This window comes from Fusarium phalaenopsidis, assembly GCF_050370095.1.
Source record: "Fusarium phalaenopsidis strain FUZ10S chromosome Unknown contig_32286, whole genome shotgun sequence".
Lineage (NCBI taxonomy): Eukaryota > Fungi > Ascomycota > Sordariomycetes > Hypocreales > Nectriaceae > Fusarium > Fusarium phalaenopsidis.
The window spans coordinates 1,423,758-1,450,605 of NW_028145413.1; the positions used below are offsets into that span (position 1 = coordinate 1,423,758).

Genomic DNA, 26,848 nt, shown 5'->3' on the forward strand with positions numbered 1-26,848 from the left:
CCTAGTCTTGGGTAGCGGCTGAAAACTGGCGATGGCTTCGTCACAATCTCATGACGCATTGTCAGCGGCCGCAGTAGGACGAAAGGCAGTCAAGCGATGGTAAACTTTGCCAGAGACGGCTCGTCATCTTGAATGGCTGCCTCCTCATCAAGTGTCCTCGAGTCAAGACCAAGTCTCCAGGCTGAGACATGGCAACGACCACCACTATCGAACCTTCACTGCTGAATAACAAGACTTCTCACAATGTCATGCTCACATGCTCAACACAACAGGCACACAGACACATACGCACGCAGGCAAATCATTCATGTCAACAAGAGAGTATGTACGTGATAGATCATCTCTATTCAATAGACACATAGAGACCTCCATAACCTCCTGGCATCCTCGGAGCCATTTGCCGCGGCTCCCTTTCCATGACGCCATAGTCCATACCCAAGAACCGTCGCCGCTATTTGAATTGTAAACACAAAAAAAAGGGGGTTGCTATATCCCAAGTGAGATCGATCCGGAATTGTCTATCCAAGAAAAAATTGACATTGAAGTGAAGAAAAGCAGATTGTGAGATGTGTCCTACGTCCAACGTGAGGCCAGATTCGTGACGACATCTTCAAACAAAATACTCTGATATATAACGACAAGGAAATTCCATCATCACTCCTTTGTCGCGTGCTGGTCCCCGAACGGACTGCTGTCCCGCCTTTGGGAGGACCCAGGCTTCTCGTTCTCGACTGCCGACTCCTCAATCACAGCTCCGAGGCTGGGCGCCTTGTTGGACTTTTGAGGGCTGGGTCGATCGGGGGGGTCCGAGAAGGGGCCTTGGTCTACTGAGGGAGAGTCTTCGATGATGGTGATGGCACTCGAGTCTCGAGTAGCGTTCGCGCTTGGTGTTGTGGGCCGAGAGGTTCCCATTGATGATGATGCTGTTGTTGAGCCCGTCTCGGACTTGTTGCTTCCCATATCCACCTTCTTCAGTGTTCCAACCTTGACCACCTGTGCACGAGCCTGCGTAGCAGTGTTGGCGCTGTTGAGGAATGTCGACCCGACGCTGAAGGCACTGGCACCGCTCTTGGGACGACCTCCGCCGAACTTCTCAAAGTCGATGCTGGGAACCGGGGGGGCATTGCTCTCGACGCTGCTGTTGCCAACGGACTTAACACTAACAACTGTGGGCTTGGCGCGCATTCCAGTCTGGGCGGGCGTGAGCACCTGGGCCTGCTTTCCGTAGATGGTAGAAGCAACGCTCGATCGAGGTGCGTATGAAGTGCGGGCGTATGATGTTCGGTCGGAGTAGCCAGAAAGACCCGAGTAGGTTGAGTCGCGGAGGTCACCGGGGACAAAGAAGTGCTGGTCGTCGTTTCCTTCGCCTCGGGCGGCCGCGGCGTGGTGCATAGGGATCGGAGGAACGGGGGGGACAAGAACATTTGGTGATGTAGGAGTCGCTCGGTTCGTAACGCCGGGAATGTAGGCGATCTGAATAATGTTGGAGGCTCGGGTGAGGACGGTGGAAGCGATCGAGTGAACGGTGTGTGTTGAGGGTGGTCGGGTTCCCCTTGAGGTAGCATCCTTCTCTGAGCCTTGAGGGGCATCCACATCTTCAACGTAGATGGAGGTGGGAATCTGTGACCTCTTGGGTCGGACACAGAACCTCCATACTAGATATGTGATAGCGACGATCACGACGACACCACCGACAACACCACCAACAATTCCACCGATGTTTGGGCCGTCGGAGCCTTTGTTGGATTGGGATGCAGACTTCTCGTCGCAGAACGATGTAGGGCACTTCTGACACTCGAGGGGTACGGTAAATCGGCATTCACTGCCTTCGGGGCAGTTAGGGCATTCAAGTTGGGTGTTTTCATCGCACTGAATACACTTGCCGTCTCGAGGAACGAGTTGGTACGCTAGACAAGATGATCAGACGCCGTCAACAGGCACACAGGAGGAGCCGTATTAACTTACCCATACTAACTTCGTTCAAATCTCTCGCGACGACGTATCCAGGCCCATCCAGGCCTCTAGACGAGAAGTAATGAAGCCCCTCCATGTTGATATCCAGTAATGAGAGACTAGTAAGAGGTTGTAGTTGATCGATAGCCCCAGATTGGCAGGTGTCGATCACTTGAGATGATCAGTCAAGCCTAAGTTGGGCGGTTGTCGGCGCAGGCTTGGCGATGGGTGTATTTCGAAGGTGGTTTGCGACAGATGGTTGATAGTATAAAAGAAAACAAGGATTGAATGGTTCGCCGAGTCCTTTCCACGCGAGAATGATGGGTATATTTTCAGGCTCGAGTTGAGAGAGGTCGGCAAATGGTGGAAGAAAAGGCGAGGAGAGTGAGTAAGAAACGAGTGGATTCTGAGGCTAGCTCGGATGAAAAGAAGGCTGGTTAGGAGGCGCAAGAAGGAGACATAATCGACCAAGGCGACGGCTCAAGTAAAGAAGCGAATGGATAAGAAGTAAAAGAGTCGTCGGAGGCTCCGCTCGAGTCGATTTGACGGTTGACGGTCGATGGATTTGCTTGCGTACGTGTGGGATACGATCGTTTGGACGGGGAGAACGATGAAGGAGCGAGGGAAATCCAAGAGGGCCTGGAGGCAAGACTCTTACTCAAATCAAAGAAAAGAGTCAAGGAAAGCGCCGGGAACTTGGTCTTGCGACCGACTGGGCGAGCGCTGCAACCACATTGGAAGCACGAGGGCCCGGGGTGACAGGGGCAGCCCGCCACACTAGGATCCTTTCGGCCATAGCGAAACAATTAAACGGCGCGCCATCTATTCGCACCGTGTGCTATGGTGCCGCTGCCCCTGATTCTGTCGTCCGCGGGGTCAGTGATTGTGTGGAATGCCCTTGGCCATCCCGGCCAGCAACCCACAGCCCAGTGTTTGAGGCCCCTGATCATCCCGGATATGCACTGTGAAGCTTGACGAACTGGGCACTGGGCTGGTACCTTGGTCGACGAGCGATTTCCACTCAGTCACAAGTACCTCCCATCTCTTTCCCTGGTCCAAGCATGAATGAGCCCAGGTTATACCTCAGGTACCGCAGGCCATCAGCCAGCTTCAGGTGAACACCAGCAGGGCGGCCCGGATGGATAGGTAGATGCAACCAACCTACGACCAACTACGGACAGCTACCGACGGAGACGTACGGTACGGTTCGAGAGGCTCAGAGCCCTGCAGGCATCGCCAACGGCAGCGATCGAATGAGCTGCGAGAAACACCTCCTCACGATGCAGTGTCGCCATCTCCATCATCTAGATCCATGCCTTGGTCTGGCCAACCACGACGATAAAGGCCTCTTCTCTTCAGGCCTCCCTCCTCCACTTGGCGAAATCCACCCGTGGGTAGCACAAACTCCTCTCCACCACCCTCTTTCTCAACCGGCTGGCCAGTGAGTGGCGCGAGTTTACATGCCAGACTCGGGCGGGCGTTGCAGAAACACTCTTTTTTTGCCCGCACGCGCGTCCCTCAGTTCGAAACAGCCCCCCGATCCAGGACCCTGCGGAGGAGTCGGGTCCCCGCTTGAAGGCATTCCAGAGATACCTGACCACGGCGTGATGCGGTGAATCTCTGCCGTGGCAGTGGCTGTGGTCGTTAGCGAGGGCATTTGTCTTGTCGAAACGGTTGCAGTGCTTGGTGTTGTTTGAATGGCTCGCTCAGCAACAACGCATCTCGAGCCAACCAGTGGCTCATTTGCCCATCAACGAATCACAGCACAGTCATGCGGCCGCTTTGTTGGCCTCATCTCACTTTGCAGGTCCAGAAGCCTGTTCCAAACATATTGACATGGAGTTGTTTGTTCCCGTCCAGCCCAGTGAGCAAGTTTACTCGGTCCTTGTTGGAATATCTGATGTTTCCTACCCTAGGTGTGATCCCGTTTCGATTCTCTCCGGATCACGCATGCTACGCTGCAGGGCAGGCGGAAATCTTGCCATTTCACCGTGCGTCTTATATCCAGCTGTATTATACCGATAATGATCGTCTTTATTAACCCTTTCTGGGTTTGTATGTTTCTTCGCTACTGATCAGGCTTGTTGTCCAAGTATAACATGTTCTTGGCTGTCACTCACACGGCCGTTGAGCCTTAACCGGACTGGGCTACCAAGCATCAAGCCAGGCGAGATGCTCCCGCAACCGTGATAGAAGCAGTCCTCCATTCACCGTCCACCAGAGGCATCACTCCCTTCCGGTAGCGACGGTGGCTGATATGTGGCATGACGTGCTGTCGTTGGACACGAAGGCTCATATTGACTGAGAATGGAACTCGGCATCCCGTTGCCTCGGTGCGTTGTCACGCCCACTTGCCGATGATCCAGGAACAACGCTTGATTCCAGAAAGCGTCCATTAGATTACGTGGGCAGCCGAAGAACGCGTCACTTTCCATATTTTAAAACGTCGGAACCTCGATGCAGAAATAAACATTTCTCGATCCTCGTCATGTCGTCGCCGCAGCATGCTTCCAGACATTCAGCGGCCCGTGGCCGGGGAACGACAGCCATTTAGGGTAGCACATGTCGTTTCCCGTCCCAATGCATGGGAACACACGGACTCTGAGATGCTTCTATAATACAGCCAGTGGCTGATGTCTCGGGTGGTGAACCGAGCACGGGAGCTACATGCTTCGGGGTTGAGCATGAGAGATCGCGACGGCAAGTCAAATTGGCCCACTGTTCAACACGGGAAATGGCCATCCGGAGATTTCCTCGTCCAGGACGTATGTAACGTGTGGTAGGGCAAAGCTGTAGCCCAAAGCTGTGCGTCCGCTCCCTCAAGCAAAGTCGATGCTGTTGTTGGCAGAGGAATACGGTCTCCACAGCGGCTGGCCTTACATATATTGTCGAGGGTCGGCCGTCACAGATTATCTCGCGATTATCTCCACCAGAGGGTTTCAGGATAAGCCCTTGACCAAAAAGGAATTCCGTCTGAGAATCGCGGCATTTGTGAGCCTTACAGTCGATGTGTCCCTGGCCGGAAACGTTTCTCGGCGTTTCTTCTTGAGAGAATAGACTTGGGGAACAACGAGCCTATTTGGGCGGGCCGCCCATAAGCTGCTGACGTGAGGCGGCGAACATGTCTTACACGCAGAAGAGCCTGGGCGCCATGGGTATGGTTCGGACTTGATCGCATCCGTATTGCTTGTCGACTGAGGGCTATCGATGCATCTTTATCAGGCACCACGACGCAGTCAGATTTGCCGAACCAGTGGTCTTGCCCTATGCCCCAGAGTTGGGGGCTTAAAACTAGGAGCGGAGTGAAGCCGTTTTGTTGCATCCAAAGCTGACAGCTGCCATACCTCCCCATACCCTGGCGGCTGAACAAAGGAGAGAGAGCTGGAGACCAAAAGGCGGCCAACGCCGTGCTAGCGTCTTCACGACAACATGCCTGCGCCCCAATCTCGCACTCCAGCCCCAGGCCTCTCGGCTCATCCCAGTCAATTTCACCAAGCAGGGGGGGCTATTTTTGGAAACTCAACTGTGGCAGATTCTGGGTACGGGAGGAGGCTTTGGCTCTGTTTCGGACTAAGAGCCAAGTTGACCCAGTCGGCCGACCCAAGGGGGGATCTCCATTTGGACTTTTCAGATGTCACTGCAACTCTCCAGTGGACGGGTTCACAGAACGATGCCCGGTACTTGTGGGCTCTGTATGGCAGGGAAGAAACACAGACACAGACACAGGCACATGCCATTTCTGGGCGTCCAGTCTGGGTCCCAATGCTGTGCGTTGGCAAGTCAGCACCAACCTCTCAACGCCCAGCCCAGCCAGCCCAGCCAGGACATGGGCAAATCTGACGCTGACAAGACAAACTGCGACCTAACTCTGTAGGTGAGCGGGCTTGCCACGAGGCGTTCCAACAGGCTCAGCCGGCTGAAGCAGGCCAATGGTCAATGGAAAGGATCGTAAGCCGGCAGGGCTGGGTGCGGGTACCGTACCGCTCGCCGACTAAGGGTGAAGGACTGAGGCGTGAGGATCACTGCCCTAGGAGGCTCGACGGGACCAAACCTGCGAAGCCCGGGCCCTTTGGGGGAAATTAGGGACCATGCTCCGTACCGTACAACGCATACACGCATGGCTTCTGGCTGTGGCGGGAGAAAGGGGATGGAGCTGGAGGCGTGACGGCGCTGAAGGGACCAGAAATGGCACCAGACCTTCTGGAAGGTGACCTTTCTTTCCCCATCAGAGCCTGCACTATGGAATTGGAGGGGGGACGTTGAGCAACGAGGCCCGAGCATCAAGTACCGTAGGCAGGTAAGCAGCAGCAGCCGCCGTATACAATTCCAAAGGCGGCGTGGCATCTCCCGGCGGCATGATCCATGGATGCGCAATGCAAGATGTCAGGGGTGCCCGTCAAAGTCAAGCAACGTCTCCATTTCTTTGGCACTTTGGTTTCTCCATTAATTTGCCGGCCAAGAGATCCAACTGACTCTCTGTCTGACAGACAGTGAAAAATAGCGAGCCGCGTTTGTACGGTGAGCAGAAGCCCCATGGATGGTTTTGAGGTGGCTGATGAGAGAGAGCCCAGCCGCCGCCGCCTCCTCCAGCCAAGGCACCCCGAATTGGGGATGACGAGCCAGGATGCTGCGTCCGGTAGGGAGGAGGCTGACTTGCTGGAGGGAGCAAGCAGGTAGCTGCTTGGAGCTAGCAACGCGCCTCCTGGAGGTGGCCGTCAAGACCTGCAGAGGACCAGTAAACTCTGGGCGGGCTGCCCGTCAACGCTCAGCGGGCATTGGAGGAGGCTGCATCTTTGGGCGCGGTTGCGGAGGTCTCCTGAGCAGGGCTGTCCGGCTGCAGAAGCATCCAGAGAAAGGGTTCCCAGGCTGTGTGCTAGCTTGCTGCTTGCGAGATGCAGAATTGGAAGCAATTGAGTCCATCTTCAGCCTCTCAGAGTTGGGCGGCGTGTCTCTGAGTGGGAACAAGGATGCGAAGATGGGATGGATCCTCCCCCCCCAAACTTACGGCGGAGTGGCTCAGCATGCTTAGCGCGTAGCGCAGCACAGGTAGCCAGTCCCCTATTCCATCTTACTCTCTCCATCCATTCAAGCACAGCAAGCTTGCAGGGCCGTGAGCCGTGGAGCAAAAACGAGATTCGTCCCCGGGGCCCTTCATCAAAACATTTCGTCAGAAAAAACCCTGCTGCTTATTGCTGGCCTTCTTTTTTTCCCTTCCCCTTCCCGCCATTCAAACCTCGCTCTTCCCTCCTAATTCCGACTTTTCTGTTCCTTCTCATCCTTTCCCCTCCCTCCCTCCTTAACTAACCATCATCATTCTTTAGAGGCTGGCGCCTCGAGTTTTGTCACCGTTGCCAGGGCTTGTTGCTGCGTTTTACCAGTGGACCTAGAGGCAGCTCCCGCACCCACGCCCGTGACCTGCATTTGGATCTACTTCCTCCTGTTTCAGCTCCTATCCCCAAACAACACAAAGGAGCATCTCTCCCCCCCATCATCGCCATCGCCAAAATCCATCCATCGCACTTGGATCCGAATCGTTTTTTCTGCGCTGAGCGGCTCCGGGAGCATTACTATTCACCATGGCGTACAATGGCCGTGATCAGGAGTACGGGGGACACCCGATGCAGGACATACCTGGTGGCAGCGTGAGTACACCTTTTTTTCTGCTTACGCCTCGAGCTCGCACCTGAGATGGCGGAAGGACTAACTCTTACCGCTCAGCAGTATCACCTCCCCCCTCAGGAGAACGACGAGGAGCAGGGCCGTGGCCTCCTGAACTCTGGCTACGACCAAGATCGACTCGGCGCTCGTACTCCCCCCGACCGCCCCGTCTCAGCTTACAGTCTCACTGAATCATACGCCCCGGGAGCTTCGACGACTCCTCAGCCCGGTGCTGGATATGGCGAACACACCGGCAGCTTTGGCCAGTTTGGCGCCAACCTCGACCAGCCCGCCCCCTTTCCCCGACCCGACTCTGCCTTTGACCCCGAAGACAGTTGGGTCGAACGACAGCAGCAGCCCATGATTGGCAAGGGCGGTGGCCTGAAGCGCTTCAACACCCGAAAGGTCAAGCTCGTTCAGGGTTCCGTTCTCAGCATCGACTATCCGGTGCCCAGTGCCATCAAGAACGCTGTCCAGGCTCGCTACCGCGATGTCGAGGGTGGCAACGAAGAGTTCATGAAGATGCGATACACAGCCGCTACCTGTGACCCTAACGACTTCACCCTGAAGAACGGTTACGATTTGCGACCTCGCATGTATAACCGACACACTGAGTTGCTCATTGCCATTACCTACTACAACGAAGACAAGGTTCTGCTTGCCCGAACTCTGCATCACACTATGCAGAACATTCGCGACATTGTCAACCTTAAGAAGTCGACTTTCTGGAACAAGGGTGGCCCTGCCTGGCAAAAGATTGTCGTGTGCTTGGTTTTCGACGGTATCGAGAAGGCCGACAAGAACACCCTTGATGTCCTCGCGACTGTGGGTATTTACCAGGATGGTGTCATCAAGAAGGATGTCGACGGCAAGGAGACCGTCGCTCACATTTTCGAATACACCTCCCAGCTTTCCGTCACCCCCAACCAGCAGCTCATCCGGCCCACCGACGACGGCCCCAATACTCTGCCGCCCGTCCAGATGATTTTCTGCTTGAAGCAGAAGAACAGCAAGAAGATCAACTCTCACCGTTGGCTCTTCAATGCCTTTGGCCGTATCCTGAACCCTGAGGTGTGTATCCTGATCGATGCCGGTACCAAGCCTAGCCCTCGGTCTCTGCTGGCCCTCTGGGAGGGTTTCTACAACGACAAGGATCTCGGTGGCGCTTGTGGTGAAATTCACGCCATGTTGGGTAAGGGCGGCAAGAAGCTGTTCAACCCCCTCGTTGCTGTCCAGAACTTCGAGTACAAGATCTCCAACATTCTCGACAAGCCTCTCGAGTCTGCATTCGGTTACGTCAGTGTGTTGCCCGGTGCCTTCTCGGCGTACCGATTCCGAGCTATCATGGGCCGTCCCCTGGAGCAGTACTTCCACGGTGATCACACCCTGTCCAAGATGCTTGGTAAGAAGGGTATTGACGGCATGAACATTTTCAAGAAGAACATGTTCTTGGCCGAAGATCGTATCCTGTGTTTCGAGCTGGTGGCCAAGGCTGGCCAGAAGTGGCATCTGTCTTATATCAAGGCTGCCAAGGGTGAAACCGATGTTCCTGAAGGTGCCGCTGAATTCATCTCACAGCGTCGACGATGGCTGAACGGTTCGTTCGCCGCCACTCTGTACTCGCTGATGCACTTCAGCCGCTTCTACAAGTCGGGCCACAACATCATCCGCATGTTCTTCTTCCACATCCAGCTCATCTACAACTTCCTCAACACTCTCTTCTCCTGGTTCTCTCTCGGTTCTTACTGGCTTACGACGTCGGTCATTATGGATCTCGTGGGTACACCCAAGGTGACCAGCGGATCTCACGGCTGGCCTTTTGGTGACACTGCTACTCCTCTGGTCAACGCTCTGCTTCAGTGGACATATCTTGGTTTCGTCATCCTCCAGTTCATTCTGGCTCTGGGTAACCGTCCCAAGGGTTCCAAGTTCACCTACATTGCTTCGTTCATGGTCTTTGCTCTCATTCAGGGTTACATCCTGGTTCTCTCAGCCTACCTGGTTGTTCGCGCCTTCGACAAGCCCATTGGACAGCAGATCTCGTTCGCTTCCGGCCAAGAATTCCTCAACAGTTTCTTTGGTGGTGACAGCGCCGGTGGTGTCATTCTCGTTGCCCTGATCACTATTTATGGTCTCAACTTTGTGGCTTCCTTCATGTACCTGGACCCCTGGCACATGTTCCACTCTTTCCCCTACTACCTGGTTCTCATGTCCACTTACATCAACATTCTCATGGTCTACGCCTTCAACAACTGGCACGATGTTTCTTGGGGTACCAAGGGTTCCGACAAGGCCGAGGCCCTTCCCTCTGCCCACGTCACCAAGGGCGACAAGAACGAGGCCGTTGTCGAGGAAATCGAGCTGGAGCAGGAGGATATCGACAGCCAGTTCGAGCAGACTGTCCGCCGAGCCCTTGCTCCCTTCAAGGAGGAGGAGGAGGTCGAAAAGGCCGATGTCGAGGATGGTTATAAGTCATTCCGTACCGGCCTTGTCGTCACCTGGCTGTTTGGCAACATCTTCCTCATTCTCTGCATTACCAGCGATAACTTCGATGGTCTTGGTCTTGGCGTAAGTTTTTCTATGATATGGTTTTGTTATATATTAAGTGCTAACGAATGTTATAGGAGGATGCCACCGCCCGAAAAGCCCACTACTTCCAGTTCCTTCTGTGGGCTACTGCCGTGCTCTCTATCGTCCGTTTCATCGGCTTCCTGTGGTTCCTGGGTAAGACCGGCCTCATGTGCTGCTTCTCGAGACGGTGAGCGCAACGGCGGGCCACGCACGTTGAAATCATCTACACTCGCATGTTTTGTGGGGGAGCCATGGATACGGAGGACATGGCGCTTGTCAAAGTAGATAAATTGGGTTGTTCTCGGATACCTCTACTGTGTAACGTTTGCTTGTTGTCTGTTTTGATTATTTAATGGAGGGCGAATCGAATCGAATCAAATCAAAAAGAAATATTTGATTGCGGCTGAGGGCATTGATTGAAACGGGGTTGGATCGGGATAGGTACGCACACACAGTTAAAGTGTATCTCTATGTAGTCTTTTCAGTTTGGCATCTGCCCTTGGGGGTTCATGACGCATTTGAATGATATGAGTTACTTTGAGTGATGAGTCCATCTTTCATAATGACTGACAACGTGACATGTAATCATTCCCCTTGTGAATTCGGCGAGTTGCCTCAGGAGGTGATGATAATTGGCCGCCTAGACTCGGGTGGGTACACCTTGTGAGTTGGCTGGGCTCCAGTGGCATCCAGGCCGGCTGCCTTACGGCTGAGTTCCATATCTTATCAAGCATCATCGCCTTTTCGACCAAGCCCAGCCCAGCCCGCCCGCCGAGTCCGTTCTCGCAGCTTCTTACCAAGACAACCCACGACTTGACGCTGACCTCGCCATCTACATTTCCCGGCGTTTTCTCTGTTTTTGCGCATATTGAACTTTGTTTTACTCTAGAGACTGTGACTGGGACTCGACTCGATCCCCTCTTTCAACTCGTTCACCGAATCCCACCCGACACAGCCCACCTACAAGGGCCCCCCGCCGTCCACGATGTTGAAGATATGGTCGATGGTGAGATGACTTGCCGAGAAGCCTGATGGCGCGCAGATGCTGACGCCCTCATAGAAGAAGGAGCAGAAAGAGGCGGAGAACGCTGAGGGCCAGGCCTCGGGCGGCAAGAAGAAGAAGGTGACGGCAGCTCAGCTGCGCGTGCAAAAGGGTACGTCTAGGCTTCCACGCTTGTGTGTTTGGAGGGGTGTTCAAGGAGAATGACGAGACTGACCATGCGGCGCATACAGATTTGTCAGAGCTCTCCTTGGGTTCCACGATGAAGACAGAATTCCCTGACCCCGACGACATCCTCAACTTTGTGCTCACGATTGACCCCGACGAGGGCATGTACCGCGGCAGCCGCTTCACATTCGACTTCACTATCAACCAAAACTTTCCCCACGAGCCTCCCAAGGTCCGGTGCCGGGAGAAGATCTACCACCCAAACATCGACCTCGAGGGCAAGGTCTGCCTGAACATTCTCCGAGAAGACTGGAAGCCAGTCCTGAACCTGAACGCGGTGATAGTCGGACTTCAGGTATGATGCCCCCAAACACTGCGAGAAGAATCAGCTTTGGAGGGTGGTAACTAACACGGCCGCAGTTCCTCTTCCTCGAGCCCAACGCATCCGATCCGCTGAACAAGGAGGCGGCCGAAGACCTACGAAACAACCGCGAGGGATTCAAGCGCAACGTCCGAACTGCGATGGGCGGTGGTGTAGTCAAGGGCCAGAGCTACGACAGAGTCCTCAAATAGATCTAGGCCACAAGAGAAGATGGAATACTTTTAGGGGGGAGGTTGGCTTGTCATGCGTCCTCGCAGACTTGGGGATGAAAAAAGACGGCTGAATGAATGCGTTGATATTCGCGGCGAAGCGTCTGACAAGGAACAAGCAAGCATACAGGCGTAGGTATGCATCGCCCGGCGTCTTACGAGTCCATGATCCGGAGCAGGCATTGCTCTTTTCCCCAGCGGCGTTTCGAGGGCAGGGCACCATGTTCAGAAGGAGGAGGGCATGTACTGTTGTTGCCCCGTGAGGGCTTGAGTTGAGATTGAAGAAATATACTGGGCGGTTAAACGCCATCACCACTTTGAGCTTGTCCGGTCGTGAAGAACGGGGTCTCGGACGGGATCGGGCCGTTACGCCTGTGGCATACACCGGGCTGTCGGGGTTTTGTTTTGTGAGTGTGCACACCGACATTGATGAGCAGCCAAAGGCATCACATCCATTGTCAGGGATGTAGGTATGTATGGTGAGAGTTGCATACCACGGCGGCTCCGCTAGCGGCTGGACGCACGCCGCATCCGTAACCCGGAGCAAGTGGATCAAGCCGGGGAGAGGGGACATCAGTCATTGTCCTTTGACGCCGGACCCTTTGCAGAAGGCTGGCCGGAGTAATGGACAATGCCCCGACATCTCGAACATGCTCCTCACCCAGGAAACGCCACATCCATGTGGACAATCAAGACCCGTTTGATCTGGCCAAGGCCTCATTGGACAGCGGTGGCGGAGGGGTTGGCATCGGACGACGTGCGGCTGCTGGGGATGGAGCCCTCCCGGGGAGACTACACAGACTCCGGAAGCCCTGGGACCCACTGTTTCGCGTGCTCACCCCAGCCAGCATTAGCTCAAGTGCAGGCAGCTTTTTTTTCGTGGTGAGGTGAGAGTGTGTTGTTCCATCGAGGGCTTGCTGCCAGCGTCGATTGTGCCTCTACCACGTAGTACAGAGCTTGACACATATGCAAAGGCAACTCAATTCTTGTTCATAGACTCGAATTGAGTACCAAATCTCCAATTTTAGGCGTTGCCGTGGTGCAGAGACAAGCAACGACACCGGCTGCTGACGAACGCACGGAGCTTGGTAGGTTAGACAACTGAATCGCCACCCATTGGCCGCTCTAGACGTGACTCAAGCTGTGAGATCCCTGCGTTCGACCCAGCGGTTCTCCAGGTCAGGGTCGTGGATACTTGCAATTGAAAACAAATCAGAGTGTTCAGTCGTGTATATACTACTTGTCTGGCCCCAGACACTTTCCCCGCTGCTCGGCGTGGGCCCCACAGCCCACCACAAGCCGAAATCGGTGAATCTGGCTTGCCCCCCCAAAGGGCAGGCACCTCGTCTAGAAAATTTAGCTATACTTAACCTTTCTCCCCATCACCAGTTTTTCTCTTCTTTCTCTTCTTCATTCTATCTTCAGACACTCTCCCCTCAATCCCCCAGATCCCCTCCAGTCACAATGGCCTCCCGCAGCTTCACCAAGACCCTCCGCGCCCCCGTGGCCCGCCAATTGGCCTCTGTGCCCCGCGTCCAGCAGCGCACCTTTGTTGCTGCTGCCCGCGCCGCCGTCCGCGCTGGTGCTGTCGCCCGCCCCGTCGCTGCCGGCCCTGCTCAGCAGCAGATCCGTGGTGTGAAGACCATTGACTTTGCTGGTCACAAGGAGGACGTCTACGGTAAGCTCTTCTCACGTCTCGGGGGGCTTCAGAGCTACCCCACCTCACTCATCATGATGATACTGACCAGCTACAGAGCGTGCCGACTGGCCCCAGGAGAAGCTCCTTGAGTACTTCAAGAACGACACCCTGGCCCTCATCGGCTACGGTTCTCAGGGTCACGGCCAGGGTCTTAACCTCCGTGACAACGGTCTCAACGTCATTGTTGGTGTCCGAAAGAACGGCAAGTCCTGGAAGGACGCTGAGCAGGATGGCTGGGTTGCCGGCAAGAACCTGTTCGATGTCGACGAGGCCATCTCCCGTGGTACCATCGTCATGAACCTCCTCTCCGATGCTGCCCAGTCTGAGACCTGGCCCGCCATCAAGCCCCAGCTCGTCAAGGGCAAGGTAAGAGATGACCCCGCCGAACGCTAGTCATGTCACTAGACTAACATCATCTGCAACAGACCCTCTACTTCTCCCACGGTTTCTCCCCCGTCTTCAAGGACCTCACCAAGGTCGAGGTCCCCACCGACATCGACGTCATCCTCTGCGCCCCCAAGGGCTCTGGCCGAACCGTCCGATCCCTCTTCCGTGAGGGCCGTGGTATCAACTCCTCCTTCGCCGTCTACCAGGACGTCACTGGCAAGGCCGAGGAGAAGGCCATCGCCCTCGGTGTCGCCATCGGCTCCGGCTACCTCTACAAGACCACCTTCGAGAAGGAGGTCTACTCTGACCTCTACGGTGAGCGTGGCTGCCTGATGGGTGGTATCCACGGCATGTTCCTTGCTCAGTACGAGGTTCTCCGTGAGCGCGGCCACAGCCCCAGCGAGGCCTTCAACGAGACCGTCGAGGAGGCTACTCAGTCCCTGTACCCCCTCATCGGTGCCAACGGCATGGACTGGATGTACGAGGCCTGCTCCACCACTGCCCGCCGTGGTGCCATTGACTGGAGCCCCCGCTTCAAGGATGCCCTGAAGCCCGTCTTCAACCAGCTGTACGACTCTGTCAAGGATGGCTCTGAGACCAAGCGATCCCTCGAGTACAACAGCCAGGCCGATTACCGTGAGAAGTACGAGGCTGAGATGCAGGAGATCCGGGATCTCGAGATCTGGCGCGCCGGCAAGGCCGTCCGCGCTCTCCGACCCGAGAACCAGAAGTAAATTGGGTTTAATGAGTGTTGACGTGTGAGGGGAAGAAGGAAGGATTTGGGAAATGAACGGTCTTATGAAAACAAACGCATGAACTTTTGTACTTTAATTCCTGGGATCTTTGGGGGATCTAGGCTGGTCCAAAAGTTGATATCAGGCTCGGAGCCAAAACGAATACCAATTTCTTATTGTTCGACTTGTTGTCCTGTATCCGTGACATTCACCTTTACTGAGCTAATCATTGACTAGGGCACGCCCTTGAGAGACAACTGACTTGTAGTTGTGCGGGCTTTTCTTGGCAGACTCCAGTCACTTTCCGAAAGAGGAAATCGAGAGCGACAGGTGTGGTGGTTCCACTAAACAGGCACGTATACCGACAACCGGAGCACGATATATAAGGACTCGTGTTGTTGGCATGGACGTTGGATTCAAGCAAGAACATTCTTGACCTGAAACTCAACCCCCGATCTCTGCAATCTTCATCATGGCCGACTTATCCACAACCCTTCCTCTGAACCGTGACTCAGTCATCGAGGCCCACAAGCTCATCAGCGACTTGGTCCACTTGACACCCGTCCTCACCAACCGCACCCTCACTGAGCTTGCCTCGACACCTCGCACGCTTGATGGGACCCGATTCGAAGGTCGAACCCCGGCTCGGCCGGTGCTGAGGCTCTGGTTCAAGTGCGAAAACATGCAACGGATTGGGGCCTTTAAGGCGAGAGGGGCGTTTCATGCTGTGGAGAGGCTTAAGCAGGAGCCTGGGTGGTTGGAGGGAGGGGGTAAGGAGAAGGGTGTTGTGACGCATAGTTCAGGTGAGAGAATAACTCGAAGATGGGGTATTGGGTTTGAACTGACTGGCTGTAGGAAATCACGCTCAGGCGTTGGCTTTGGCAGCTCGTGAGAGTGGCATCAAGGCGCATATCGTCATGCCTGAGATCTCCAACCCCAAGAAGGTTGCTGGAACAAAGGGATACGGCGCCAACGTCATCTTCAGTGGTAGCACAGCTCCAGAGCGCGAGGCCGTCGCAAACAAGGTTATTGCTGAGACAGGTGCTCGACTCGTACCGCCATATGACCACCCAGACATTATGCTCGGCCAGGGCACACTCGGTCTTGAGTTTCAGCAGCAGGTCACTGAGCTTATGACGACTGCTGCTGAAGTCGACGGGCAGAAAAAGGTGTTCCGCGCCCCGGCTACGGGGAGGGACAACGCTGGACCAGGTGTGCCAGGAGGCAAGAAGGAGAAGCCTGGGTTGGATGCCATTATGACACCCTGTGGCGGCGGCGGCATGCTCTCGGGTGTGGCTCTCAGCTGTGAGGGTACAGGTATTCGCGTATTTGGCGCTGAGCCCTCCTTCGAAGGAGCTGACGATGGCAAACGCGGATACGAATCCGGTGAACGCATCACGGCAGTCAAGACACTCACGGTAGCCGACGGCCTCCGCACGCCGGTGGGCGAGCACCCGTGGTCGGTCATCTACAAACGACGACTGGTATCTGGCATGTACAGCGTATCAGAAGAGGAGATCCTGTCGGCCATGAGGCTCGTGTACGAGCGGTTCAAGCTGGTCGTCGAGCCGAGCGCCTGCGTCCCCCTTGCTGTAGCGCTGTACGATGAGGAGTTTAGGGCCATGGTGGAGAAGGAGGCTGGTGAGGATGGATGGGATCTTGGGTTGGTGTTTAGCGGGGGAAATGTCGATGTTGATGCTCTTGGAAAGATGTTTGCTGGGGGGAAGTAGACTGATAGACCAGGACTATCTAGACAGAATCTGAAAACTTGTTTTACAATACTTGTGCATTGTTTGATGAGCGTTACCATACTTCTCTGTCCTTGCGACTATGAAGTCATGAATCGTATAATTAAATATCTGCCTTTTATGGGCATACTATATACGGGGATACCTTCCCTTTTCATTCTCTAGAACCCAACACATCTTTGATACTCCGTATTATCAAAATGGTCTCTCACTGATTCAAAGCCTCGTCCATCGTCCGCCTCCACTTTGTCGCATTCGTCCTCAACAGCCATACACTGGTGTAACTAACCAACAAGCAAAAGAAACAAATGGTTGTGAATACCCAGCCGACGTTGATGGCATTGATCCACGGCGCAGCTACAATGGCTCCGATACAGGAGAGAGTGTTTCTCACCAGATTGTTGAGTGCCGCGCCCGAGGATGTACTTTTCCGGATGAATTCGGTAAGCATTGTGGTCGCGCTGCTCTGTTGATGTGGTGTTAGCCAAGTACCGCTGGGATGAAGATATGATGTCTTACAAAAACGAGCATGGACGAGATTCCAAAGAAGAAGAGAGCGACACATGGCACTGGGGTGGGCAGACCATATCTCAATGTCCAACCAAACATGAGCAGTGCCAGCGGATACGCCGTCACCATGATCCATGCGTTCTCCCTCATTCGATCCTCGGGGAGATAGATGAGCTTCCCCTTCTCGTCGTAGCGGTTTGCCTTGCGGGCCTCCCTCGCCATAATTCTATCGATCCAACGTCCGCCGCAGAGTGAGCCGACGACGTATCCAGCACCTGACGGGATATACAACAGACCGAGGAGCAGTTGGCCGTAGTTGTACGGGTCGCGGGTGAACTTTTGTTGGATGGCAATGTTTACCACATATAGCGAGCCGAAGGCAATGGCGGCGAGAAGCACAGTGATGAAAACAGCCGGGAATCGTAGGTAGCCCACTACACCCAGGGGATCGATCAGGAACCGACGGACAGACTTGGCCAGACGCTTCGTTCTGACCTTGGCCGAGTCCATGGTGCGCATCCGGCTGAGCTCCTCAGTCGGTAGTGTCTCCTCCGGTCTGCGCCGCTGCAGTGTTTCGGGGAGGAAGAAGAGGATCATCAGCAAGACAATAAGACCATAGATGGCGAGGAACCACATGGTCGCCTGCCAGCCGAGCTCTTGCGTCAATACACCTCCGATGACGGGTGCGACCAAGGGCCCCAAAAGTGGTCCGAGGTAGAAGATGCTCATGGCTCGGCCGCGCTCAAACACCTCGAACAAGTCGGCGATGGAGCCTGCGCCGGTAGAATGAGCACTCGCAGAGGCACCTCCGGCGCACATACGGAAGACGACCAGCATAGTGATGTTTGTCGATATAGCTGAGAGGACTGAGAATATGACAAAGAGGGAAAAGGAGACGAGGTAGATGGACCGACGACCAAACTGCTCGGAGAAGGAAGACCACCAGAGGGGAAAGATGGCCATTGAGATCATGTACAACGCAACCGAAAGGTTAGTGACCGTCTCAGAGGCGTTGAATTCGCGAGCTAACACGGGAAGGGCAGCTTTTTGCTCGTCAGCACTCTATCGATTTAACTCAAATATTAGCAAGGGCAAGGCTTACGATACACGACTGTCGATCCAAGGGGCGCCGCAGCCGTGGCCAGGGCAATGATAAAAGTGAGACCCCATTTCGTCGAGTTCTTATAATCTGGAGGATAGGCAATCTCAGGGACTAGAGTGAGACTCCCAAACAGACCTCGTCTTTTGGAACGGGGGACGATGGACAACGGCCTTGAACGGGCGGATGAGGCCCTTGAACAACTGCGCTTGGCGGACCTTCGTGTATCTATATGGCCTAACGGTTCACCAAGTGTGACAGGCTCAATGGCATCTTGTTCCTGATGTATCGAGTCTGCGCGGCTCTGGGTATGGCTTGAACGGGAGGTTGAAACAGTGGAAGCCGGACGCCGGACTCCGTGTTTCTCATCCACTTCACCTCGCTCGAAGCTGGACCTTTGCTCTGCCTTTTCGTCGATTCCTTGATCGACTTTTTCGTCGTCACGGTCGGGTCTCATGGTGACGTCGGTCGGCCCCGAAAAAAAAAAAAAGATGTGGGGACCGGTGCCGAACCGGGGGTGCGGCAGCCGGAGCAAGACGGAGTAGGAGAACGGAAGTGGAAGTGTTTCAGACTGCACCAGCAGAGAATCTCAAAGCTACTGAACGAAAAATGATCCGAAAAAGATTATATTCATTCGAAGGCGGGAGATGAGAGTCAGATTTTGCCAAGATCTAGGTTGTGGTGGTGGGTAGGGGGTGGAAGAATGATCCCGGTCTTGAAAAACAAAACGCGAAAGAAATAAAAGGGTGCCATTGACGAGCCCGCATCTATCATTCCGCACCTTACATTTGTTCCCCGGGGAGAGAGTCCAAACCGGTCCCGGCTTTTGCTTGACTGACCAATGGTTTCCCAGTTTCTATCTCGGCAGCGTGAGCCGGGAATTAGCAGTGTGGAGCGGATATGTGGAGGGAACGCCGAGAGCGGTGCCGAAGGGGGGGCGAGAGGACGGAAAAGCGGCACTCGATGGGGGAATAACGCGGGGGGTAGGTGCGGATGTATTCTTCCTGGGTTTCATTTGAGTTGTCATGATTGTGTATTGATGATATGTAGTTGTCTACTGTGATCACGAGGTTGATGGCTTGTTATGAGAGTAACTCGACAAGACAGGGGAAATGACGAAGAAGGAGAACGAACTTGGAAAATGGCCTGTGCTGGAAGTTGAATTAATCAGCATCTCGCCGTTTTGCAATTGAGCTAACTACGTCTTGTCAGAAGTTGCGTGCCCTCAAGCATGGGAAGCGTTCCTGTATCGGAGGAGGTTTCCTAACCAAGTAGGTGTCGGCGGTCACGCGGCGATGCGCATGGTGAGCATGCAACACGAGTGAGTGGTTGGTTAACAGAATAACTCTATAGATTGTATATTTACTGAGCACTTAATTGTTAATGCTTTGTTGATTCTTTATACTTTTGCATCTGAGGATATCGCTACAAGAGTGTATATCATCCAAGACTTCTAATACTCCACAATGCGGATTAAACAAAGAGCACAAGTTACACAGCATAAGTAAGGGTAATCTCTGTTCTGGTTTGTAGCACTCGTTTTCACAGGTTTGCTCTACATTTGTTGGCGGCTTTCTTTGCCACACAAATTCCAACAACACATTGCTTGACTTTAGCAGCGGTTCGAGTTTTATACCCCAGCCGCCGACATCGCTCCACTCTCATATCTGTGAAAACATGTGAGCTCATCAAGACAAGGCCAGCCATGAAGCAGAAAAAAAGGTCTATCAACGTCAATATTTGTAGAGTCTGGCCTGTAACTAATGCTTTTGGAATACCTATCCAACCACTTTAATATCGTAATGCCTCTCTCCTACTGGCCCTCCCAAGCTCCGGAAGCTCTCCCGTACTTCCAATAGATGGCGGGGTGCATGAACCCCACCAAACCACCTGAGTCACTTTAAACCATCTCCTCCATATCAAACACTCACCACCAAAAAAGAACATCACCAAACCTCACAATGTCCCTCACAAACGCCTCCCCAGAGGCCGCAGCCGGCGCCGCAAAGACGGCCTCCTTCGCCCTCGCCACCCTCCCCGCCTCAGCCCGCAACAGCGCCCTCGACGCCATCCACGCCGCGCTCACGGCCGCCAAGGACGACATCCTCGCCGCCAACGCCCGCGACCTGGAGCTCGCCGCAAAGGCTGCTGCTGATGGTTCCCTCAGCCAGGCTCTCGTGTCGCGGCTGGATCTGGGGAAGAAGGGCAAGTGGGAGGATATGCTCAAGGGTATTCTCGATGTGAGGGATCTTGAGGATCCAGGTTGGTTTCTTACTCTTGTGTGGTTGAGCTTGAAAGACTCACTTTTTCAAAAGTTGGTCAGGTTCAGATGAGGACTGAGCTTGACAATGACCTTGTCATGGAGCGTGTTTCATGCCCCATCGGTGTCCTTCTCATCATTTTTGAGGCCCGGCCCGAGGTCATCGCCAACATTGCCTCTCTCGCCATCAAGTCTGGCAACGCCGCCATTCTCAAGGGTAAGTTTCCCCCTATCATCTCAACTCACAAAACTCACACCTCTTAGGCGGAAAGGAATCTACTGAGTCCTTCGTCGCCATCTCCAAGGTCATCTCTTCAGCCCTGGAGACAACCCAGGTTCCCAACTCGGCCATCCAACTTGTCACCACCCGCGATGTCATCGCCCAGCTCCTTGCCCAGGATCGCTACATTGACCTCGTCATCCCCCGTGGATCCAACGATCTGGTCCGCTACATCAAGGAGTCGACAAAGATTCCCGTCCTCGGCCACGCAGACGGCCTTTGCCACATCTACCTCACTGCCTCAGCAGACAAGGACAAGGCCATCACCGCCATCGTCGACTCCAAGACCAGCTATCCCGCTGCCTGCAACGCCGTCGAGACTCTCCTCGTCCAGGACACCGCTCTGACTACCGTCTTCCCCGGTGTTGCTGCTGCTCTCGCCGCCAAGGGCGTTTCTCTCCGCGTTGACGAGGCCAGCAAAGCCGCGATTGCATCGCTCTCTCTCAAGGGTGTTCAGGATGTCACGGCCGAGGATTATGACACGGAGCATCTCTCCCTCACCATCGGCGTCAAGACCGTCTCCTCCCTTGACGAGGCCATCGCCCACATCAACACCCACGGCTCTCACCACACCGACGCCATCATGACTTCCGACTCGGCCGAGGCTGAGCGGTTCATGAATGAGGTTGACTCTGCCGGTGTGTACTGGAACGCCGCTACCCGTCTCGCCGACGGCATGCGCTACGGCTTCGGCACCGAGGTTGGTATCAGCACCAACAAGATCCATGCCCGTGGACCTGTTGGTCTCGAGGGCTTGACCATCTACAAGTACAAGATCCGCGGTGACTACCAGGCCACCGCTGACTACGGAGACGGCGAGGGCAAGAAGCCCTGGAAGCACCAGAGACTGCCCCTGTAGTTAGATACCAGGCATCGGGGCATCCTGCACACATGACGGCGTTGGGTTAATAAAAGCTTGTTGAATCCCCCTGAGCATTTACATCATTCTCTACACCCTTGTTCGACCCATCCCAGATGACACTGCCTTCGTCGCGATGCTCATTTCATTATGTATTGCGTAATGTTCATGTCCACGGCATTGTAGACCGATCCTTTCATCCCGGCTTTACAAGGTATACATGCTAAGACAATCCCGAATCTCTTTTCGCCATCCCGCACGCCCTGGAATCGCAGCCTTCATCTTCATACTCCCATGTTCTCGTACTCCTTAATCATCTCCTTGAGCTTGTTGCCCTCCGAAGTAAAGTCCAGGGGCATGGCACTCATCACCTGATATCGTATCCTACAACACTAATGTTAGTATCTCACACACAGTTAGGGCACACGCAACGTACCTCTGAGCCTCGCCAAAGTTGTCCATCTTTGCTCTGCATCGGAAAGTGAGCTTCTTGCAGTTGGCCTCCTCAAATGCCGCCGTGAACTTGGTTGGGTCGTCTGACTCCTTCAGCTCCATCATCTCATTGGCTGTGCGACCCAGGATCTTCTGGCCAGAATCATCGAAGCAGCTGAGCCATTGGTGGCTGGTGTGGTCGGCCACGTTAAGAGACAGAATGTATCGGTATTCCGGCTTATCGTGCGACACGTTGCACTTCTCGCAGTGCCAAGTGCCATCTCCCATCTCCGTCACCTTCTTGTTGCAGCCCTGGGAAGCACAGGCTGGGTAGCAAAAGGTGTCTTGCTTCATAAAGACGATGGTCGCCTTGATGGTGTAGTAGGCCTGGTCATCCATACCAAGGTTCTCATCCTTGACCTGAGAGATGGTCTTGATCTCGTCCTTTCGGCCGGTGGCGTTGCCCATGCTTGCCATGCCCTGGTGGGTTGCAAAGGTGTCTGTTCGTCCAGCCGAGTCATACCATCCCTTGAGTCGGTGGGCATCAGGAATGTCGGGATCAACACTCATTGTGCCAGAAGAAAGAAGACTGAGGCTCTTTCCACCAAAGTCGGATACCTTGGTGCCCTTGAAAGCCACCACAGACTCGGCGGGGGCGTCGAAAGAGTTGGCCGTCTTGCCCCAAACTGTGACACGGACTGAGTAGCCAGTATCATCCACGAGGGTTAGCTCTCGCTTCTGGAAAGGTCGGCCGTCCTTCTTGGATACAATCTCTCCAATCTCGCCGACCTCCTTGAGCACACCGATCACATCGACTGTGTTGTCCTTCTCCACGCTCTGCAGCTCCTGGATGGTGCAGAAGTTGAACCTCACTTGAGGCACATTGGTCTGGTCCTCGGCCTTCTCGATGACTGTATCCCGCTCAAAAGCGAGCTCGTAGTCGTTGGGAAGGTTGGAGAACTGCTTCTTGGCCAGTGACACTCGGCAAGGAGTGGAGATGTAGTACACAGAGCCCTCTTGCAGACGGTCGTAGAAGGCATCGCACTGCTCGTTGAAACCAGTAGCCTTGATCTCACCACTCTCATCCAGAAGGTTAACGCTGAAGAGCTTTCCCTCGCCTGTGGCCTTGTGCCATGTCTTGATATCCGACTTGGAGGTGACTCGAGCCTTGATAGTCCACTTGTGCGCAAAGGGCGACAGGCCCTCGATGGGGTAGATGTTGCTGCCACCGTGCATGGCTGGTCGTGAAGGCATCGACTGCTGCTGCTGTTGCTGCTGGAATTGTTGGGGCTGTGGCTTTTGTTCCTCCTTCTTAACACCGTAGAAGTCTCCTCCGGCGATGGCACCCTCCTGGCCGGGTGGCTTTGCGTCGACCGCGACCGGCTCGCCAATTTTGTCCTGGATGCCAAGGGATTCGACGACTTCGAGATCGAGGATGACAAGGATACTAGACGTGGTCAGACGCAGTGGAGACGACGGTGAATCACGAACTCACTTCTTGCCCTTCAGGTTGTTGGGAGTGTATTGCTTAATCCGGGCAAAGCAGCCTCGGACGAGCTTGTTGTCGCGGACGACGTGGTTGGCCTGTGTGGCAAGCATAGTCTGAACGTAATGCTGGCCATCGCTCATAACGAGGCGATATCGTTCTCCTCCTTGGGCCGAAGGGGCCATCTGCTTGACTTGGAGGCATTGCAAGACGGGTACGGGGAAGAGCTTGGCGGCTTTGTCGGGATCATTGAAGATCACGCTGACAAAAAGTTAGTGAACGGAGAAGGGAGATGAGAGACGAGAAAACGCACTCAAGGGCGCCTCGAGAGAGCGCTGAAGCTGCAGCCATGGTTGCCGTGAGCTGTGATCGGTTCTCGGCGGTAGATTGTGTGTATCTCGTTGGTTTGATGGCTTGGTTGAGTAGCTGTCTGGGGGAAGGTGATGGAAGTGGACGATAAAAGGAAGATGGTGCCTACGACGCGTTCAGCGCGTTCCACTCAACGCGCTGTGTGGCAAGAGATCGCGGGGTCGTTGGATTATGTAATGCTACGGCAGTTGATGGCTGGGGCAACCGGGGACGAACCACACGATCTCGACAGGCCAGTGGAGAATATCAAGTGTAAATGTCAAAATATAGGGGTATTGGGCCTTTCTAGAATAGAATGGATATTCTGAAGCTCAGATTTACTGATATAAACCACCCGACTCCGCTGCTACATGAACCAATATTCACCTGTCGCCGCGTCACGCACACACGCAAGGAAGAGCTCCTGCAGGGAGTTACCCCTCCAACATGACGTTGGATTCCAGCCAAGGCGCCGCAGCGCAGCGCAGCTGTCTAACCTCAGGCAGCCCCTCAACTGCAATTAGCCATGCATCAAACAACAACATCATCTGCCTGCCAATCCTACGACACTACGCATCTCGATCGCAGATAGGACAACCAGAAAACCACCATGGCTGACGCAGACAATGCTACTCGAGCTCCCGAGAGCGACGCCCAGGAGGCCAGCGCTGCCCCTTCGGCGCCTGTCGTCGGCGAGCACTGCGTAACCGACAGGCCTACTCGTATGTTCTGCATTCCTGATCATTCCCATCCCATACTAACAGGTGTAGCTTCTGGACAGGCCTCTACCGGCGAGATCATCAAGCTCAATGATGTTGATGTGCGACCAACCAGTGACCCCATCTATACTGTTGCTAACGACGCTCGCCTCTAGGTCTACATCTCCAAGCCCACCGACTACCCTCATGCCCCTTCCCGACTCCTCCTCCTCCTCACCGGAGGCACGGGCATCAAGTCCACCAACAACCAGATCCAGGCCGACAAGTTCGCCTCTGAGGGCTACCTCGTCCTCATGCCCGACCTCTTCGCCGGCGACACAGCCCCAGGCGCAACCGCCGTCACCGACGACTCCACATCTATCCTCGAGCAGTTCAAGCTGAAAGCCGTCGAGGTTACAAAGTCGTTCCTCATTGACATGTGGCTCGCCCGCGTCACTGAGGACCGCGTCATGCCTATCCTGCACAAGGTGATCGATGCTGCCCAGGAGCAGTACGCAGACTCCATCCAGCGTGGTGATGGCATCTATGCGGCCGGGTATTGCGTCGGTGCGCGGTTCATTTTGCTTCTTGCCAAGAAGACAAAGGTTGTTGAAGGGGATGCCGAGAGTGGAGGACTCAAGTCCGGGCCGTTCATCAAGGCCGGTGCTTTGGCACATGCCGCCTCAGTCACCCCCGATGACTTCAAAGACATCAGTGCTCCTCTAAGCCTGGTTTGCGTTGAAAACGATCCTCTCTTCACCGATGAGGTGCGGATAGCAGGAGAAGATACCATGTCTGATGCAAACCTAGAGCACGAGGTCCAGGTATATCCTGGAGTGCCGCACGGTAAGCCAAGGCTTCACTATCTATATGTCTTGATCGTCAACTCACTATATCAGGGTTTGCCGTTGTCGGCGAGTATCAGGATGCTGCCATCAAGGACGCCCAGGCTACAGCGTATGAGCAGATGCTCAAGTGGATTCAGTCACATTGAGGAAAGCGATGGATTTCTTTGCTTTGACGAACACAAGCGTGGCGTCGTCAAGAGTTGTCTCCTATTTTCGAGTTATGGATGGTACCTACGAGATAGTACATATGATCTTGCCCAGATTCTTGGCCTCTTCCATGTGCTTGTGAGCCTCCTGGATCTCCTCCCATGGCAGAACCTTGTCCACAAGGATCTTCAACTTGCCTGACTCAAAGTCTGGGAGATACTCTTCGAGGCGGTCACGAAGCTTTCCCTGGTACTCCTCGTCCCGGCTCCTCAGCGTGCTGCCCTCGATTCGGAGCCTCTTGTACAGGATCTGCGAGATGTCGGCTTCGGGGATCTTGACACCACCCAGCGTACCCAGGAGGACGATACGTCCGTCCCGTGCAGCGGCCGTCTGGTTCTGCTGGAAGTAGCTTGCACCAACAAAGTCCACGATATAGTCGACGCCGTTACCGTCGGTGTGTTTCTTGATCTCCTCCGCCCAGTCCTGCGTCTTGTAGTTGAAGGCCGCGGTGGCTCCGAGCTTCGAGGTAATAAAGTCGCACTTTTCCTGGGACCCGGCCGTGGCAAAGACCTGGGATGCACCGGCAATCTTTGACAGCTGGATGCCAGCAATAGACACGCCTGAGGCACCAGCATGCCACAAGATCGACTTACCTTTGGTGAAGCCAAGCACAAGGTGCAGTGCCTGTGTCGCCGTGATCCAGGTTTCCGGGATGCCAGCGCATGTCACAAAGTCCATGGACGACGGCTTGTGCAGCAACATGCGTGTACTGACGGCAAGGTACTCGGCGTAGGCGCCACCGTAGGCAAGCCCAAAGACTTCGTCGCCCTGCTTAAAGGCACCGTGGTCACCAGGCCCAAGGGACTCGATGGTGCCGCTGAACTCGACACCCAGCGTTGCGGGGGCTTGAGGCGGAAGCGGGTAGAAGCCGCGTCGCTGGACTATATCCATGCGGTTTATGCCAAAGGCTTTGACACGGACGAGGGCCTGTCCTTCAGTAGGCGAGGGCTTTGGCGTCTGAGGGTTGATGAAGAGGGCATCTCGCTCGCCTTTACCGCCTCGGATATCTGCGGACTAGGTTAGACGGTGCTGATCTTGGATTTGCATCCTGCTCGCGTACCGACTGCCTTGATCAGATCCGCCATTTTGTAGTTTCAGGTGTTCGTTTCGGGCGTTAAAGGTGACTTTGGTGGAAATTCGAAGCTGAAGCTTGAAGCGCAAGACGGTCACAGATGGTTGAGTGAAACCGATGACGCACATTAGTAATACTCTCAGACGCAATGTCGCCAACCTCCGACAAACTTTGGCCAGACATACGGGGCCAATGGCACTCTGTGTAGCGACGACACCTGCAACACACAACTTTGTGCCA

General features: G+C 54.6%; 10 protein-coding genes across 10 annotated transcripts; 6 read left to right on the forward strand and 4 right to left on the reverse strand.

The window, feature by feature from the left end:
- Positions 1-654: 654 nt before the first annotated feature.
- Positions 655-2,050, reverse strand: LRP88_02767 (uncharacterized protein; the record flags this gene model as incomplete). Its single annotated transcript, XM_083239407.1, has 2 exons — positions 655-1,907; positions 1,966-2,050. 2 exons carry the CDS (start codon positions 2,048-2,050, stop codon positions 655-657), a joined length of 1,338 nt encoding a protein of 445 aa, XP_083104537.1.
- Positions 2,051-7,529: 5,479 nt separating this feature from the next.
- LRP88_02768 (chitin synthase class III) lies at positions 7,530-10,373 on the forward strand (the record flags this gene model as incomplete). The annotated part of the gene is made up of 3 exons (XM_083239408.1): positions 7,530-7,595; positions 7,672-10,179; positions 10,236-10,373. 3 exons carry the CDS (start codon positions 7,530-7,532, stop codon positions 10,371-10,373), a joined length of 2,712 nt encoding a protein of 903 aa, XP_083104538.1.
- A 794-nt stretch (positions 10,374-11,167) lies between these two features.
- Positions 11,168-11,923, forward strand: LRP88_02769 (NEDD8-conjugating protein UBC12; the record flags this gene model as incomplete). The annotated part of the gene is made up of 4 exons (XM_083239409.1): positions 11,168-11,188; positions 11,243-11,336; positions 11,416-11,705; positions 11,771-11,923. The coding sequence occupies 4 exons, from the start codon at positions 11,168-11,170 to the stop codon at positions 11,921-11,923; spliced, it is 558 nt and encodes a 185-aa protein (XP_083104539.1).
- Positions 11,924-13,405: 1,482 nt separating this feature from the next.
- Positions 13,406-14,761, forward strand: LRP88_02770 (ketol-acid reductoisomerase; the record flags this gene model as incomplete). Its single annotated transcript, XM_083239410.1, has 3 exons — positions 13,406-13,619; positions 13,696-14,006; positions 14,066-14,761. 3 exons carry the CDS (start codon positions 13,406-13,408, stop codon positions 14,759-14,761), a joined length of 1,221 nt encoding a protein of 406 aa, XP_083104540.1.
- A 472-nt stretch (positions 14,762-15,233) lies between these two features.
- LRP88_02771 (tryptophan synthase beta subunit-like PLP-dependent enzyme) lies at positions 15,234-16,491 on the forward strand (the record flags this gene model as incomplete). Its single annotated transcript, XM_083239411.1, has 2 exons — positions 15,234-15,564; positions 15,617-16,491. The coding sequence occupies 2 exons, from the start codon at positions 15,234-15,236 to the stop codon at positions 16,489-16,491; spliced, it is 1,206 nt and encodes a 401-aa protein (XP_083104541.1).
- Positions 16,492-16,717: 226 nt separating this feature from the next.
- On the reverse strand, positions 16,718-18,575 carry LRP88_02772 (major facilitator superfamily domain-containing protein; the record flags this gene model as incomplete). The annotated part of the gene is made up of 4 exons (XM_083239412.1): positions 16,718-16,975; positions 17,029-18,062; positions 18,122-18,398; positions 18,453-18,575. 4 exons carry the CDS (start codon positions 18,573-18,575, stop codon positions 16,718-16,720), a joined length of 1,692 nt encoding a protein of 563 aa, XP_083104542.1.
- Positions 18,576-20,079: 1,504 nt separating this feature from the next.
- LRP88_02773 (glutamate-5-semialdehyde dehydrogenase) lies at positions 20,080-21,517 on the forward strand (the record flags this gene model as incomplete). Its single annotated transcript, XM_083239413.1, has 3 exons — positions 20,080-20,380; positions 20,434-20,595; positions 20,643-21,517. The coding sequence occupies 3 exons, from the start codon at positions 20,080-20,082 to the stop codon at positions 21,515-21,517; spliced, it is 1,338 nt and encodes a 445-aa protein (XP_083104543.1).
- A 284-nt stretch (positions 21,518-21,801) lies between these two features.
- LRP88_02774 (replication factor A subunit protein RFA1) lies at positions 21,802-23,786 on the reverse strand (the record flags this gene model as incomplete). Its single annotated transcript, XM_083239414.1, has 4 exons — positions 21,802-21,901; positions 21,954-23,396; positions 23,445-23,696; positions 23,749-23,786. 4 exons carry the CDS (start codon positions 23,784-23,786, stop codon positions 21,802-21,804), a joined length of 1,833 nt encoding a protein of 610 aa, XP_083104544.1.
- Positions 23,787-24,393: 607 nt separating this feature from the next.
- Positions 24,394-25,475, forward strand: LRP88_02775 (Alpha/Beta hydrolase protein; the record flags this gene model as incomplete). Its single annotated transcript, XM_083239415.1, has 4 exons — positions 24,394-24,505; positions 24,554-24,603; positions 24,658-25,327; positions 25,381-25,475. The coding sequence occupies 4 exons, from the start codon at positions 24,394-24,396 to the stop codon at positions 25,473-25,475; spliced, it is 927 nt and encodes a 308-aa protein (XP_083104545.1).
- Positions 25,476-25,560: 85 nt separating this feature from the next.
- LRP88_02776 (NAD(P)H-quinone oxidoreductase) lies at positions 25,561-26,621 on the reverse strand (the record flags this gene model as incomplete). The annotated part of the gene is made up of 2 exons (XM_083239416.1): positions 25,561-26,543; positions 26,597-26,621. The coding sequence occupies 2 exons, from the start codon at positions 26,619-26,621 to the stop codon at positions 25,561-25,563; spliced, it is 1,008 nt and encodes a 335-aa protein (XP_083104546.1).
- Between the last annotated feature and the right edge of the window lie 227 nt (positions 26,622-26,848).